At 48.4% G+C, this 11,896-nt stretch overlaps 1 protein-coding gene and 2 long non-coding RNA genes across 3 annotated transcripts in view; 2 read left to right on the forward strand and 1 right to left on the reverse strand.

Moving 5' to 3' along the window:
* The first annotated feature begins 70 nt into the window (after positions 1-70).
* Positions 71-2,451, forward strand: LOC130535848 (uncharacterized). The gene is made up of 2 exons (XR_008953217.1): positions 71-1,221; positions 1,710-2,451. It is a non-coding gene; the product is annotated as an uncharacterized LOC130535848 (long non-coding RNA).
* On the reverse strand, positions 1,823-6,725 carry LOC130535849 (uncharacterized). Its single transcript, XR_008953218.1, has 3 exons — positions 4,590-6,725; positions 2,841-4,491; positions 1,823-2,139 (listed from the first exon to the last, which is right to left on the reverse strand). It is a non-coding gene; the product is annotated as an uncharacterized LOC130535849 (long non-coding RNA).
* A 92-nt stretch (positions 6,726-6,817) lies between these two features.
* The window catches only part of LOC130535845 (anoctamin-1-like), a 14,322-nt gene continuing 9,243 nt past the window's right edge, over positions 6,818-11,896 (forward strand). Inside the window, exons 1-6 of the mRNA XM_057051193.1 lie at positions 6,818-7,135; positions 9,921-10,277; positions 10,889-10,987; positions 11,102-11,253; positions 11,437-11,491; positions 11,573-11,621. Of these exons, the coding sequence (XP_056907173.1) occupies positions 7,031-7,135; positions 9,921-10,277; positions 10,889-10,987; positions 11,102-11,253; positions 11,437-11,491; positions 11,573-11,621 (817 nt within the window). The 5' untranslated portion in view covers positions 6,818-7,030. The remainder of the gene's footprint in view (positions 7,136-9,920; positions 10,278-10,888; positions 10,988-11,101; positions 11,254-11,436; positions 11,492-11,572; positions 11,622-11,896) is intronic.

The following is an 11,896-nucleotide window of genomic DNA, read 5'->3' on the forward strand; positions in this document are numbered from 1 at the left end:
ACGCTTGCCTCCACCTGATTGGTCGGATAAGGCGAGGCTCGTGTTACAATTGTGTTACGCAGGTATGTTATTACCAGCACAGGGAACTTTGATCCCACCAGCACGGATCGACACATCCGTCCACGGCGTGCACCCTGTGGTTCCTCACATCTTCATGGCGTGAGGCTAACATCTGTTGCGTATGTGCTGCCGTGACATCACACAGCGCCAGGCGTGTTCAGATGCAGGGCCGGCATGTGGTCGCCATGTGGAACGTGTCAGGATTCCACAGGAGATCCTCCATAATCAAGGATCTGCCTCCACCCCCACAATGATGGAGCCTCAGGAGCCCTGACCCCTGGGCCGGGCATCAGCTTCTCTGATGGAGGGAGGTGGAGGAGACCGCTCTCTCTTTATCTGCTCTGGTTACAACATCTGCCATCTGGATCCATGGTCATCTGGATCCATGGCCATCTGGATCCATGGTAATCACTATAGATCTCTCTGTAGATCCCGTCGAGCTCTGTCGGGGTGCAGAGGGACTGTTGGTGAACAACCCTCTCCAGGACTCCCCACAGATGTGTGATAGGGTTCTGGTCAGGGTTCTGGTAGGGGTGGTACTGGTCAGGTGGTTTCCTACCAAACATGAAGAAACCAAAAAGATTCATCTCGGTTCCATCAGACCAGAGGATCTCATGTGGTGCTTTCAGGTGCCTTTTTCTGGCGGAGGGTTGCAGTCGTGGTGGACCTTCTGGAACCTTCTCCCATCTGAACACATCTCTGGATCTCTGTTCTAGGACAGAGGTGTCCAGGGTCATGGTCCTCCGTTTTAATGAGGGCTTTACAACCTGCACAGATGTGACCACCTCTGCCTCTTAGACCCTCAACCAGGGTGAAGGAACCTGAAGGAGAACCACAGATGAGGGGTCTGTCTCCCTGGGATGGATCGACGTGCAGGTGGTACCACAATACAGAGAACATCACCATTAGCACCAGTGATTTACAGTATATGTTCATCATAATTGGAAGAAGGTGTCGATGGTCAGAGAAAAGACGTCCAGATGCTGCTGCCTGGTTAATTGGTTCTGGAGGAGGTCCATGGCTTTCTAGAGCTCCAGTCCACTTCCCCTTCATATCTGGGGCAGAGGATCAGGCTACAGGGATGTCTGGTGCTTCCTGGAGCTCCAGCCAGGCAGCATCACGGCCAGACATGAACCTGAAGCTCCTCAGCTTCAGGTCTAGGTAAGAATGGAACCACACACACACACACACACACACACACACACACACACACACACACTAGGGGGCTCCTGACAGTCTGTGAGGAAAGATCTCTTTTGTCTTCAGAAGGTCACCACTGTCTGGAGCTCATGTTTGTCATCGTGGGCTACTGGAGCCATATTTGTGTAACTGTCTGATGAACGAGTTAGCAAAGCGCAGCCATTAGCGCGCTAGTTTAACGGTGTTGTTTGAAGTTGCGTAAACACGACCATTTAATTGCGTCTCCTTACATTAGCGGAGACCATCTGGACTGCACATCTGGTTTGGAGTGAAAACAGAGAGGGAAACGTTCTCCTGACACTGACTCACCTACAACCAATGCTGCATGGCAGCGCTCCGGCGCTCTCCCGGGGCGGCGCTCCTCGGGTCCAGCTGGACGCCGCTCCAAAGAGACCTTAAACTCAAAACAGGTGTTTCCCTGCTCACGCACGCCATCTTCCCCACTGCAGAGAGAGGACGGCACAGGTGACCACGGAGGGCCACACATCTGGCGTACCGCGCATCAAAACCATCTCAGGTCCAACGAGGCTGAGCCGTAACCAGGAACAGGGGAGGTTACCGAGGCAACGGTACAGCTCCAGTCCTGCTAGTCCACCATGGAGAGCAGAACCTGACCCGGGCCAAGACCACAAAGATACTAAAGATCCCAACATCGGGCCAAGATGTTGCTGGAGCGGCAGAAGATCAGCATAGTCAGACCTGACTGGACGCCTGCCTGGCCAGAACCAGGCCAGAACCGAGCCAGAACCTGCATCTGTCCATGGGGATGTGGGCAGCAGCTGTGGAAATGCTCCAGTCCAAGAAGATCTGAAGGATCCTGGTCCCTTCACCTCCCTGTGATGAAGGCCATGGAGAGGTTCCTGATGGACCCGGGTAGTCCTGAGGATGAGGATGAGGATGAGGATGGTGGTGATGAAGATGACGCAAGACACACACGTTTTTTTGAGGCCAGAGGATCAATAAAGTTCTATTCAATTTTGTTCATTCTATTCTGCTATAGCTAATTAAGGATAATAATCTAAAAAAATGTAAATGAGAGCAACAATGTGAAATTTATTGATTTTAAAACACTTTTTGTGATAATCTGAGCTAGTTCTCTAATTTCGTTAGACAGTAAAAGTTTGAAGGCCGCTCGCTACGCCAGCTTCTGTCTTTGATTTGAGAATTCCAGTCAATATTTCCATGAGATCATTTCCTGATACGTTTATTGGGACATTTTGTAACTCATAAATTGAATTCCATTCAAATCAAGTGTAAATTGAGGAGTAGACAGGAAGTGTTCTCACAGGACTTTTTAATAACGGTGAAGTTTAAAAAAGTTCTTTCAAACCATTGTCTAAGCGACCCCCCCCCCCCCCCCCCAGTAATATTCTCATTAATTACAGTTTAATTGGGACGAGCACCAATAAAGTGAGTTGATAACATTTTACCAGCCTTTAAGGAGACCTTATGATCACATAGTGCCAGAAACCTTTGACCTCCCACTTCCTTAAATATATTGTGTGATGAAGTACCATAGAGGGGAACTTGGGGTGCTTTCAGATATTGTTTTGAACAGAAGTCCAAGAGTTTGAAGTCACCTTCCTCTTTGGATCCACAATCTCCTTCTTCAGGTGATGATGTTTGTTTTCTCATAGATTCCATCCTCATGGAAGACGTTATTAATTATATATGCAGGAAGTTATACCGGGAGACAAAGGATCTGAATCAGGAAGCAGAGCGGATATGACGTCACGTTACCAGCGGCCCCTGCGCAGAGTCGAAGCGCCCCCTGGCGGCGGAGGCTTAGAAATGAACCAGATTCAGAGTTTTTGAGTTGTTTTTTTTTAAGCATTCGCTTTTTTAAACACTATTATGACACAATTGTTCGAGGCAACATTGTGGCAAAACTCTTTATAAAGTAGAAAAGGAGATTTCTGTCGCACAGGAGAGAAACAAAAGTCTGGTAGATTTCAGACACAGAGATTTAGGTCTATTTTAAATGTAGAGCCAGATGAGTGTCCTTCATCCAGAATGAGCCCTTTCACCTCCAGGAGAGCTGCACAACAGTTGTTATCGTTCTCAAACGAGTGTCAGAAGATGCTGACGAAGCTTTTCCTTCAGCTTGACAGAATGCTGATTGCTGCTTACACAGTTGTGGAACATCAGATAAGACGGTTCCTGAGGTATCTGTCCACGCTGCCCTGGTGGAAGGGTGGTCTCTCCTGACCTTCAGAGCCCTCTTCCAGAAGGTTTCAGTGATTGTGGTGCTTAAATCAGGTTGTCTGATTTAGTCAAACAACAATTAGATCATTTATCGAAATCTTCAAACAAGTATTGAACTTCTGGATCCTCCCACAGTTAGAGAAAAGTTCTTCTTCCCTTCCTGTCATCAGGCTCGGATCATCTCCTCACCTCTGGTAGGCTTCAGTTGATGCTGTCGGCCTTTGATCAGAGGTATGAAACAGTCATCTGACCAGACGTCTGCGCCACATTTACAATTTCAATCAACTTTAATCCACGAAAACAGAGATTCTTCTCCACCCAACTGTCTGTGAAGCAGAGTTCCGCTGATCTGGAACTGCTCTATCAATAGGCCTTCATCTGCTAGAGCAGATGGTTCCAGCTCCAGACGGTTTAGAACCGTCACTGAGAAACACTTTTGACCAGAAGGTGGCGCCAGCATCACAACAACCAGAAAATCCTGCTCGCCCGTGTAGGTTTGGGCCTTCAGAGCTTCAGTCCAGTGTGTTTCCATCATAGAGGGATAAAAGTAACAGGAGGAACACCACAGGTTCAGCAGCAGCTGTTCTCCACACCCAACACCACTGAAGAGGTTCTTCTGCGGGTGTTCCGGGTGGCTGGTCCTCCTCTTCATTACTGACAAACATGTGAAACGTTCCTCCAGACTGATGTTTGAAGAAGCTTCCACGTCTACAGCTGAATGATACACATGTGTTGATAGCAGATAAGCTCCAGGGCTGCCATCATCTCGAGGATGGTGGTTCTTTATCTGCTAAGCCTGGTCACAAGCTCGGAACCAAAAGATCTCCATGGGTGCAGATGTTGGTGCCAGATGTTGATCCTTCGTCATCTTCACCGGATCACCAGGAACTTCCATGAAGGAGGTTCAGATGTTGTGAAGAGCTGCTGGATCCGAGGATCATTGAATGATTTCAAAGTGATAAGGTGGATCAGGGAACCACCAACCAACTCTGGAGGTCTTGGCCAGGAGCCAGAGGATCCAAACATCTGGACACATCAGCAGCACAGACACATGTAGCCTGTTTACTTTGCTACTGGTGGGAAAAGCAATCCAGCAGGAAGTGATGGAGGAAGGAGGAGCTGACCAGTCTGAAGGTCCAACAGCTGCAGGAGCTGGAGACACGTCTCCCTGTGGACACCAGATGACTCGACTGACCCGACTGTCCTTCCTGGACTCACTGAAGGATTCCAGCCAGTAATTCTGTGAATCATAAATCTGTAAACAGTTGGGAAGAAGCTAGTCTGTCCCAGTGTAACCAGTCTGTTAACCTCTCTATCCCAGTGTAACCAGTCTGTTAACCTCTCTGTCCCAGTGTAACCAGTCTGTTAACCTCTCTGTCCAGTGTAACCAGTCTGTTAACCTCTCTGTCCCAGTATAACCAGTCTGTCAAACTCTCTGTCCCAGTGTAACCAGTCTGTTTTCCTCTCCGTCCCAGTATAACCAGTCTGTCAAACTCTCTGTCCCAGTGTAACCAGTCTGTTAACCTCTCTGTCCCAGTATAACCAGTCTGTTAACCTCTCTGTCCCAGTGTAACCAGTCTGTTAACCTCTCTGTCCCAGTATAACCAGTCTGTTTACCTCTCTGTCCCAGTATAACCAGTCTGTCAACCTCTCTGTCCCAGTATAACCAGTGTAAGCATGTCCCTGTTTCTGCTGTTGTTTGATTCAAATGAATCATTTTCATGTCAGTGAAGAAGTCAGCGGTTGCCACGACGACGTTGGCCAGTGTTCCCATCCTGCTCCCGTCGCAGCCTTTGTTCTTGTCGTGTTAGTTGGAGCTTAATGAATTTGTGAGGAACAACATCATTTGCAGCTTGTTTTCAGAAACGCTGAGTTACACTCTGTGAACACAAACAACACTTCCTCGTGTTTCCTGTGAGAGCTGACCTTTGACCCCAACATCTCGCTCCCAGCATCGAGTCGGACACATGAACTCCCCGGAGAGCTTAACTTCGTGTCCTCTACAAGGTCCTCGCTTCCCTTGACTCGTTTCTCTGTGTATTTTAACTCTTAAAGTCTAAAAATAGCGCTCAGGGCGGATGTTGCTGCCGTGTTACGTAAGCTAGCCGGTCTGAAGTGTCAAGAATAAGAGGTTGTACAGAAACTTTCTGGATCTGGGTCCTCGTCGAGTAAACAAGCGTCGGAGAAAAGAGACGTTTCCTGGAGGAGCTTCACACAGCAGCAGCTCGCGTTTGAGCTGGGTTTTCTTTTAAAAAACCCTTTTCCTCGACGGTGAAAGGTGTCAGCGGCCACCAGCTCCAGCGGCTAACAGCGGCCACCCCACACGTGTCGCCTGTTCTACACGCCTGTCACACGCCTGTTCTACACGCCTGTCACACGCCTGTTCTACACGCCTGTCACACGCGTGCTGTGCTGAACTGAAAACAATCAGGACTTTCTACCTGCCGTCAGGTGTTAGCGATTAGCTTTAGCAGGCAGTCAGAACCAAACAAACAGCACCACTGCTCCGCCTTCATTCTCACCCAATCGTCGACCGCGTTACCACGGCAACATCGACAGATATAGTTGCGTCTTGTAATTTTTGTAGTTTGATTAACAGCTGAAAATGATTCGTCAAGTTCAGAATGGAATGAAAGAGGCAGGTATGGGGTTGCTATGGTGATGTAAACATTGGATGTAATCATGGAAGCAGGTGTCAAGGACTGGTAGCAAATGTAGAGGACAGTGTTCCAGCTACAGACCGGCGTTAACTGACCGGCGTTAACTGACCGGCGTTAACTGACCGGACGTACAGGCAGGACACAGACGCTGCTTCTGCATCCATCCCAAAAGAATCTGGGGAGCCTCAACTGGGGAGAACAGCAGAAACTCACGGTGAAAAACCCCAATGAAAGACAGAAAAGCAGGAGAGAAGAGAGGAGAGAGGAGGATAAGAGAGGAGGAGAGGGAGGAGGATGGGTCAGTCAGGAACCTGGAGGATGTGGTCAGTCCACATAACAGGATGGAGAAAACAGTCAGAACAAAGAGCAACAGCACCACAAAAACATGCTTCTCAACGGAGAAAGGTGGACTCTGTGGGTGTTGCATCCGTCGCCGTGGCAACGAACCTGTTCTGGCACTACTCTTGGCAACTTTGGTGGAAACGACACTGGGTCCCCCTTTACTGACAGATATGAATTGATAGAGAGAGAGAGAAGAGAGAGAGAGGGAGGAAGGGAGGAGAGAGAGAGAGGGAGGGAAGGAGGAGAGGAGGTGGATTTGGAGTGGGCTGCTTGATCTCACAGTGATTGTGAGGGAGGGTCAAATAAAGTTTTATCACAGTCTAAGTTTAGATTTTGGCTCACAGCGTCTTTCTCAAGTATCAGGCTTGACTTTCGTCTCTGCGCAGCGAGACACGAGGGCGCGGTTCTTCCACACGGGGATGAGCAAGGGCAACCGAAAGGGTCAAGAGAAAAGACGAGCGCAGGAGAACCGCAGCAGAACCAGACGCGTGGAAGAGGGGACGCAGATGTAGAGCCCAGAACCGGCCAGCTGTTTCATCACATCTGCTTCAGACAACCAGACAATGACAGAGGCGCCGCAGATGGGAGTCAACCTGTCCACAACCGTCCCGTCCCAGCATCAGCCGCCACGCTTCCTCCAGGACGTCGTCTTCCACGGCAAGTTGAAGGTCGGTTCCGCCTCGTAAGCCCACACGTTGTGGTCAGAGGGAGTCTGGCCAGTGTCGAAGCATTGGGACGAGATTAGCGCTACAGGAAGCGTTAGCTCCTTGCATTCCGACATATAGCGTAGCCTAGCTGAGGGCACTCCAGGGTCCAATCAGCAACTTTATCTGGAGATCAGCTTCAGCCGGGGTTCCGTGTGCGCCCGCAGAACACTTCAAAACAAACAAACAGCGCTCCCATCAGTCCAGAACTGCGGCTTTTGGGGAAAAACTCTACTTTTAAAAATGTTTTGCTTCCTTTAACTCTTTGTTGGTCCAACTTTTCCTTGTTTGTCTGTTCCTCCGGTGTTCCTCCGGTGTTCCCCCGGTTGCCTTGAAATGTAATGAAGTACAACGGATCATCTGGTTGATGACGGGTACGGCGGAACCGTGGCTGACGGGCCGCAGACTTCAGGATCAATGTTGTTGAGGTCCGAAATGTCACCACGGTGACGCGTGAGTCAAGTCAGCCTCTGCTTCCTGTCATCAGCGCCGTCCCAGAGGTCCCTGGGACGGCGCTGATTTCTGGGGACATCCATCTGCTGAGGCTGCTCAGTCCGGCAGGACAACGCGGAAACATGTTACCAAAATAAAAGCATGGACCAAAGTTGGATGGAGGATTAATCAATCAATCACTGAAACTTATCGATTACTGCTGAGTCAGCGGTCGAATCAGAGGTGAATCAGCTCTTGTGGGATCAACCCGCCGTTCATCTGTGAGATCAATGGCTGATTATTGATCATATTCAAATTGATTTGCTGAAATTGAGTGATTGTGTTGCAGATTGATGAATGTTGGATTAATTACTGAGTTGTTATGTATCAATAATTGATATAAATGACTTTAATTACTGAAAAAAATGATGCAATATCTAATGTGGGATTGGTGTTGGATTAATTGATGATTGAGTCTTGATTAAAGGCTACCTTGTGTGGGATTGATTGATAAATGTCTTTAGAGATAGAATGTTTTCTGAGGATCAATCAACCAATGATGGGCAGATATCCATGCGGGTTTATCGTAATTGATCTGGTATTGATCGTTAACTGTTGCTGGATCAGCAGATGTTGCGATTGATTGACATTAATCTGGGATTAGTGGAGGTCTGATCTTTGTGAGGAGCTGAAGGTGTCGTGCTCGGACTCGTTCAGACTTTATTGGCTCCTCTCATCGGCCGGATCAAAATTCACCGACCTATTTTTAAATGGTGCCGCTGGCGCGTCAGCTGCCTCTGAAGCACTGAACTCTATCCTCATGCTAACGTTTACTCCTCAGGCCGTCCGAGTTCCTGAGATGTGTAGAAGCCTCCGTCACGATGAGTGTGGTTGGGATAAACAGATCTTGTGAAACAGGCGTACTCTGGCTCCGGGGGGACATGGTCAGGTTTCACACCAGCTCAAACCTTTTACTGTACGAGCCCCTGAACATCAGAGCGGCGCCGCCGCGCTGGTGCGGCTTCTCTCAGCAGCGGCTGCGCTCAGCGTTCATCTTGAGTCAGAACTTTGAGTCCTGAAGTTGAATCAGAAACACAAGCAGCTGATGGAGGTCCAGCATCAGCACCAGGAGCAGCACAGGGGGTTAGGGGTTGTGGGTAGGGGTTGTTACACTGTCGTCATGGTGAGGGAGAAACCTGTCCAAGGCTGACATCAAAGCTACCAATAGAAACGAGCGTGATAAGATAAATCCTTGATTCACAAGCTGCTTGATGGGTTAGAGGGAGGGGTCAGGATTAGGGGTTAGGGTTAGGGGTCAGGGTTAGGGGTTAGGGGTTAGGGGTTAGGAGTTAGGGTTAGGGTTAGGTGTTAGGGGTTAGGGTTAGGGTTAGGTGTTAGGGGTTAGGGGTTAGGGGTTAGGGGTAGGGGTTTGAAGTTAGGGTTTAGGATTAGGGGTTATTGGTAGGGGTTAGGGGGTAGGAGTTAGGGTTAGGAGTTAGGTTAGGTGTTAGGGGTAATGGGTTATGGGTAGGGGTTAGGTGTTAGGGGTCAGGATTAGAGGTTAGGGTTAGGGGTCAGGATTAGGGGTTAGGGTTAGGGGTCAGGGTTAGGGGTTAGGGGTAATGGGTTATGGGTAGGGGTTAGGTGTTAGGGGTTAGGATTAGGGGTTAGAAGATAGGGGTTAGGAGTTAGGGTTAGGTGTTAGGAGTCAGGATTAGGGGTTAGGAGTTAGGGTTAGGGGTAATGGGTTATGGGTAGGGGTTGTTACACTGTCGTGATGGTGAGGGAGAAACCTGTCCACGGCTGACATCAAAGCTACCAATAGAAATGAGCGTGATAAGATAAATCCTTGATTCACAAGGGCTGCTTGATGATTGGTTGGTAGCAACCCGGAAAAGACTGGATGTGTTAGGGGTTAGAGGGAGGGGTTAGGAGTTAGGGTTAGGTGTTAGGGGTAATGGGTTATGGGTAAGGGTTAGGTGTTAGGGGTTAGGATTAGGGTTTAGGGGTTAGAAGATAGGGGTTAGGAGTTAGGGTTAGGTGTTAGGTGTTAGGAGTTAGTGGTTATAGTTAGGGGTTAGGGTTTAGCGGTTAGGATTAGGGGTTATGGATAGGGGTTAGGGGTTGGGGGTAGGGGTTTGAAATTAGGGTTTAGGATTAGGGGTTATTGGTTGGGGTTAGGGGGTAGGAGTTAGGCGTTAGGCGTTAGAAGATAGGGGGTAGGAGTTAGGCGTTAGAGGTTAGGCTCCATCAACAGTCATGTGTTCTTACTCTGTGCGTCATTGATTACTCTTATCACCTTCTCCCATCTGTTCAGCTACTCAAGTCTCAAACGCCAGAGGAACAGATCCACTGCCAGCAAGGTCTTTACTTTGAGGACGGTCAGCGGCGTGTCGACTATGTCCTCACCTACCATGTGAAGAAGCCCACTGGGGGACGCTCCAGCAGACAGTCTAATCTGCTCACAGAGAACGCCGTCGCCCGCAGCCTTCGCCGCGGCCCCAAACATCTGCGACAACATGGGAGGCAGCGTTCGTCTTCAGCGGGGGTAAATGTGGAGCTGGGCTACTCAGGAGAGACCTTCAGCAGCCAGGAGGACCACAAGACATTCCAGAGGGAAGAGTTTGAGAAGCAACTGGTGGACATGGGACTGGAGCTGGAGAAAGAAGAGGACGTGAGTCAACAGCTCTTTAATTGATTAGATTCCAAACAAATTTGTCCCTGTTTCTGCCCCCACCCGTCACTGTCCCACTTTGTCTTTGACCTAATTACCCACATTTGTTTCATCTGTGTCCTTTTGTATTGCGCTTGCTTCCCTCCTGTCTTTCATGAAAGTGTCCATTGCTAGCGTCCTGGTTACTAACCATTAAACTCGCTGACTTGTCTTTGGTTTGTGTTGGAGTCTTGGAGTCCTGCCTAACTGGTTCCTGACAATTTGTAGTTCTAGAAGAAGATTAAATGTCCTGTGAATTGAGCAAACGGACATGGCTGGCATCTATTTATGGGCCTGTAACTTGGATAAATCTGCATTAGCCTAATAAAAGTGTAAGCTAATATTATGCTGATATATAACATGTCCTAATTCCAGAATATAAATAGATAAAAGTGTGTGCAGCAATGACCAAAATGGCTGCCTCAAGGCTTCCAGACGTCTCCATTCATGGTCCAGTTATTATTATTACAGAAAGACTTGGTCCTTTAAAAAGCTGTAGATTTGTTCACTGTTTACCTTAGTTAAAAATCACTTCATATCTAATTGTTCTCTTTTCTTAATTTGTGCTGTAGACTAAGGTTCAGGGGGTGGGGTTTTTGAAGATCCACGCCCCCTGGAAGGTCCTCTGTCGAGAAGCTGAGCTAATGAAGCTAAAGATGCCAACAAAGAAGGTAAAGTTTCTCTGTTTTCTCTTAGAGGTGAAGAGGGCGGGGCTGGGCGGGGCTATCTGATCTGACATCCATGTTTGGTCCTTTCCTCACACGTTAACAAAATGTCTGTTGTAGGTTTATGAAGTCAAGCAGTCGGGCAGCGTCACCGAGAAGATCAGCTCTCTGGTCAGTAAAATTCTGGAGCCTCTCCATCCTCAGGTAGAGGAACGCCAGCCGAAGAACATCAAGCACCTGTCGCACACCTTCTCCAGAGAAAAGCATCACCTGTAAGTGAAGCTGCACCATCGCTACCAAAGCTGTGAACAGTTAGAGAACAGTCCCACACCAATGGTCTGAAGGTCTGACTCTGCAGGACTGAGGACCTACGGCTGCTCTCAGCTGTGGGGAAACTTCTGGGATGTCACCTCAACATTTAGAGACAAACGTTCTCATTTGTGTCCTTGTTTCAGGTTCGACCTGTCGGACAAAGAGTCCTTCTTTGACAGCAAAACTCGGAGTTCCATTGTGAGTCTTCTACGATGTATTGACGACAAAAGTTGCACATTCACAGAAAATCACAACCAACACGATCTTTCTGCTTTTTAGGTCTTTGAAATTCTGAAAAGAACTAAAAGCAAAGCAAATTATAATGTGGGTATGTTTCTCCAGTTTCTTACTTGGACAGTTCTATCAAATATTTTACTACTTCCATGCAGCAGTGACACACGTGATGTTTCTCTTTAATGGTTTCAACAACTGTGTCTACTTGTGTGTCTCATTATATGGAAACCCACCTATACACACATATATCTACACATATACGTATATGTGCTTGCGTACAAGCTGACAACCCAAGTGAGGACAGTTCACCTGTCCAGATTGGGCCCAACATCTCGTCTCCTCTCCTTAACCACCTCATCACTTTCGGGG

This window comes from Takifugu flavidus, chromosome 13 (assembly GCF_003711565.1).
Source record: "Takifugu flavidus isolate HTHZ2018 chromosome 13, ASM371156v2, whole genome shotgun sequence".
Classification (NCBI taxonomy): domain Eukaryota; kingdom Metazoa; phylum Chordata; class Actinopteri; order Tetraodontiformes; family Tetraodontidae; genus Takifugu; species Takifugu flavidus.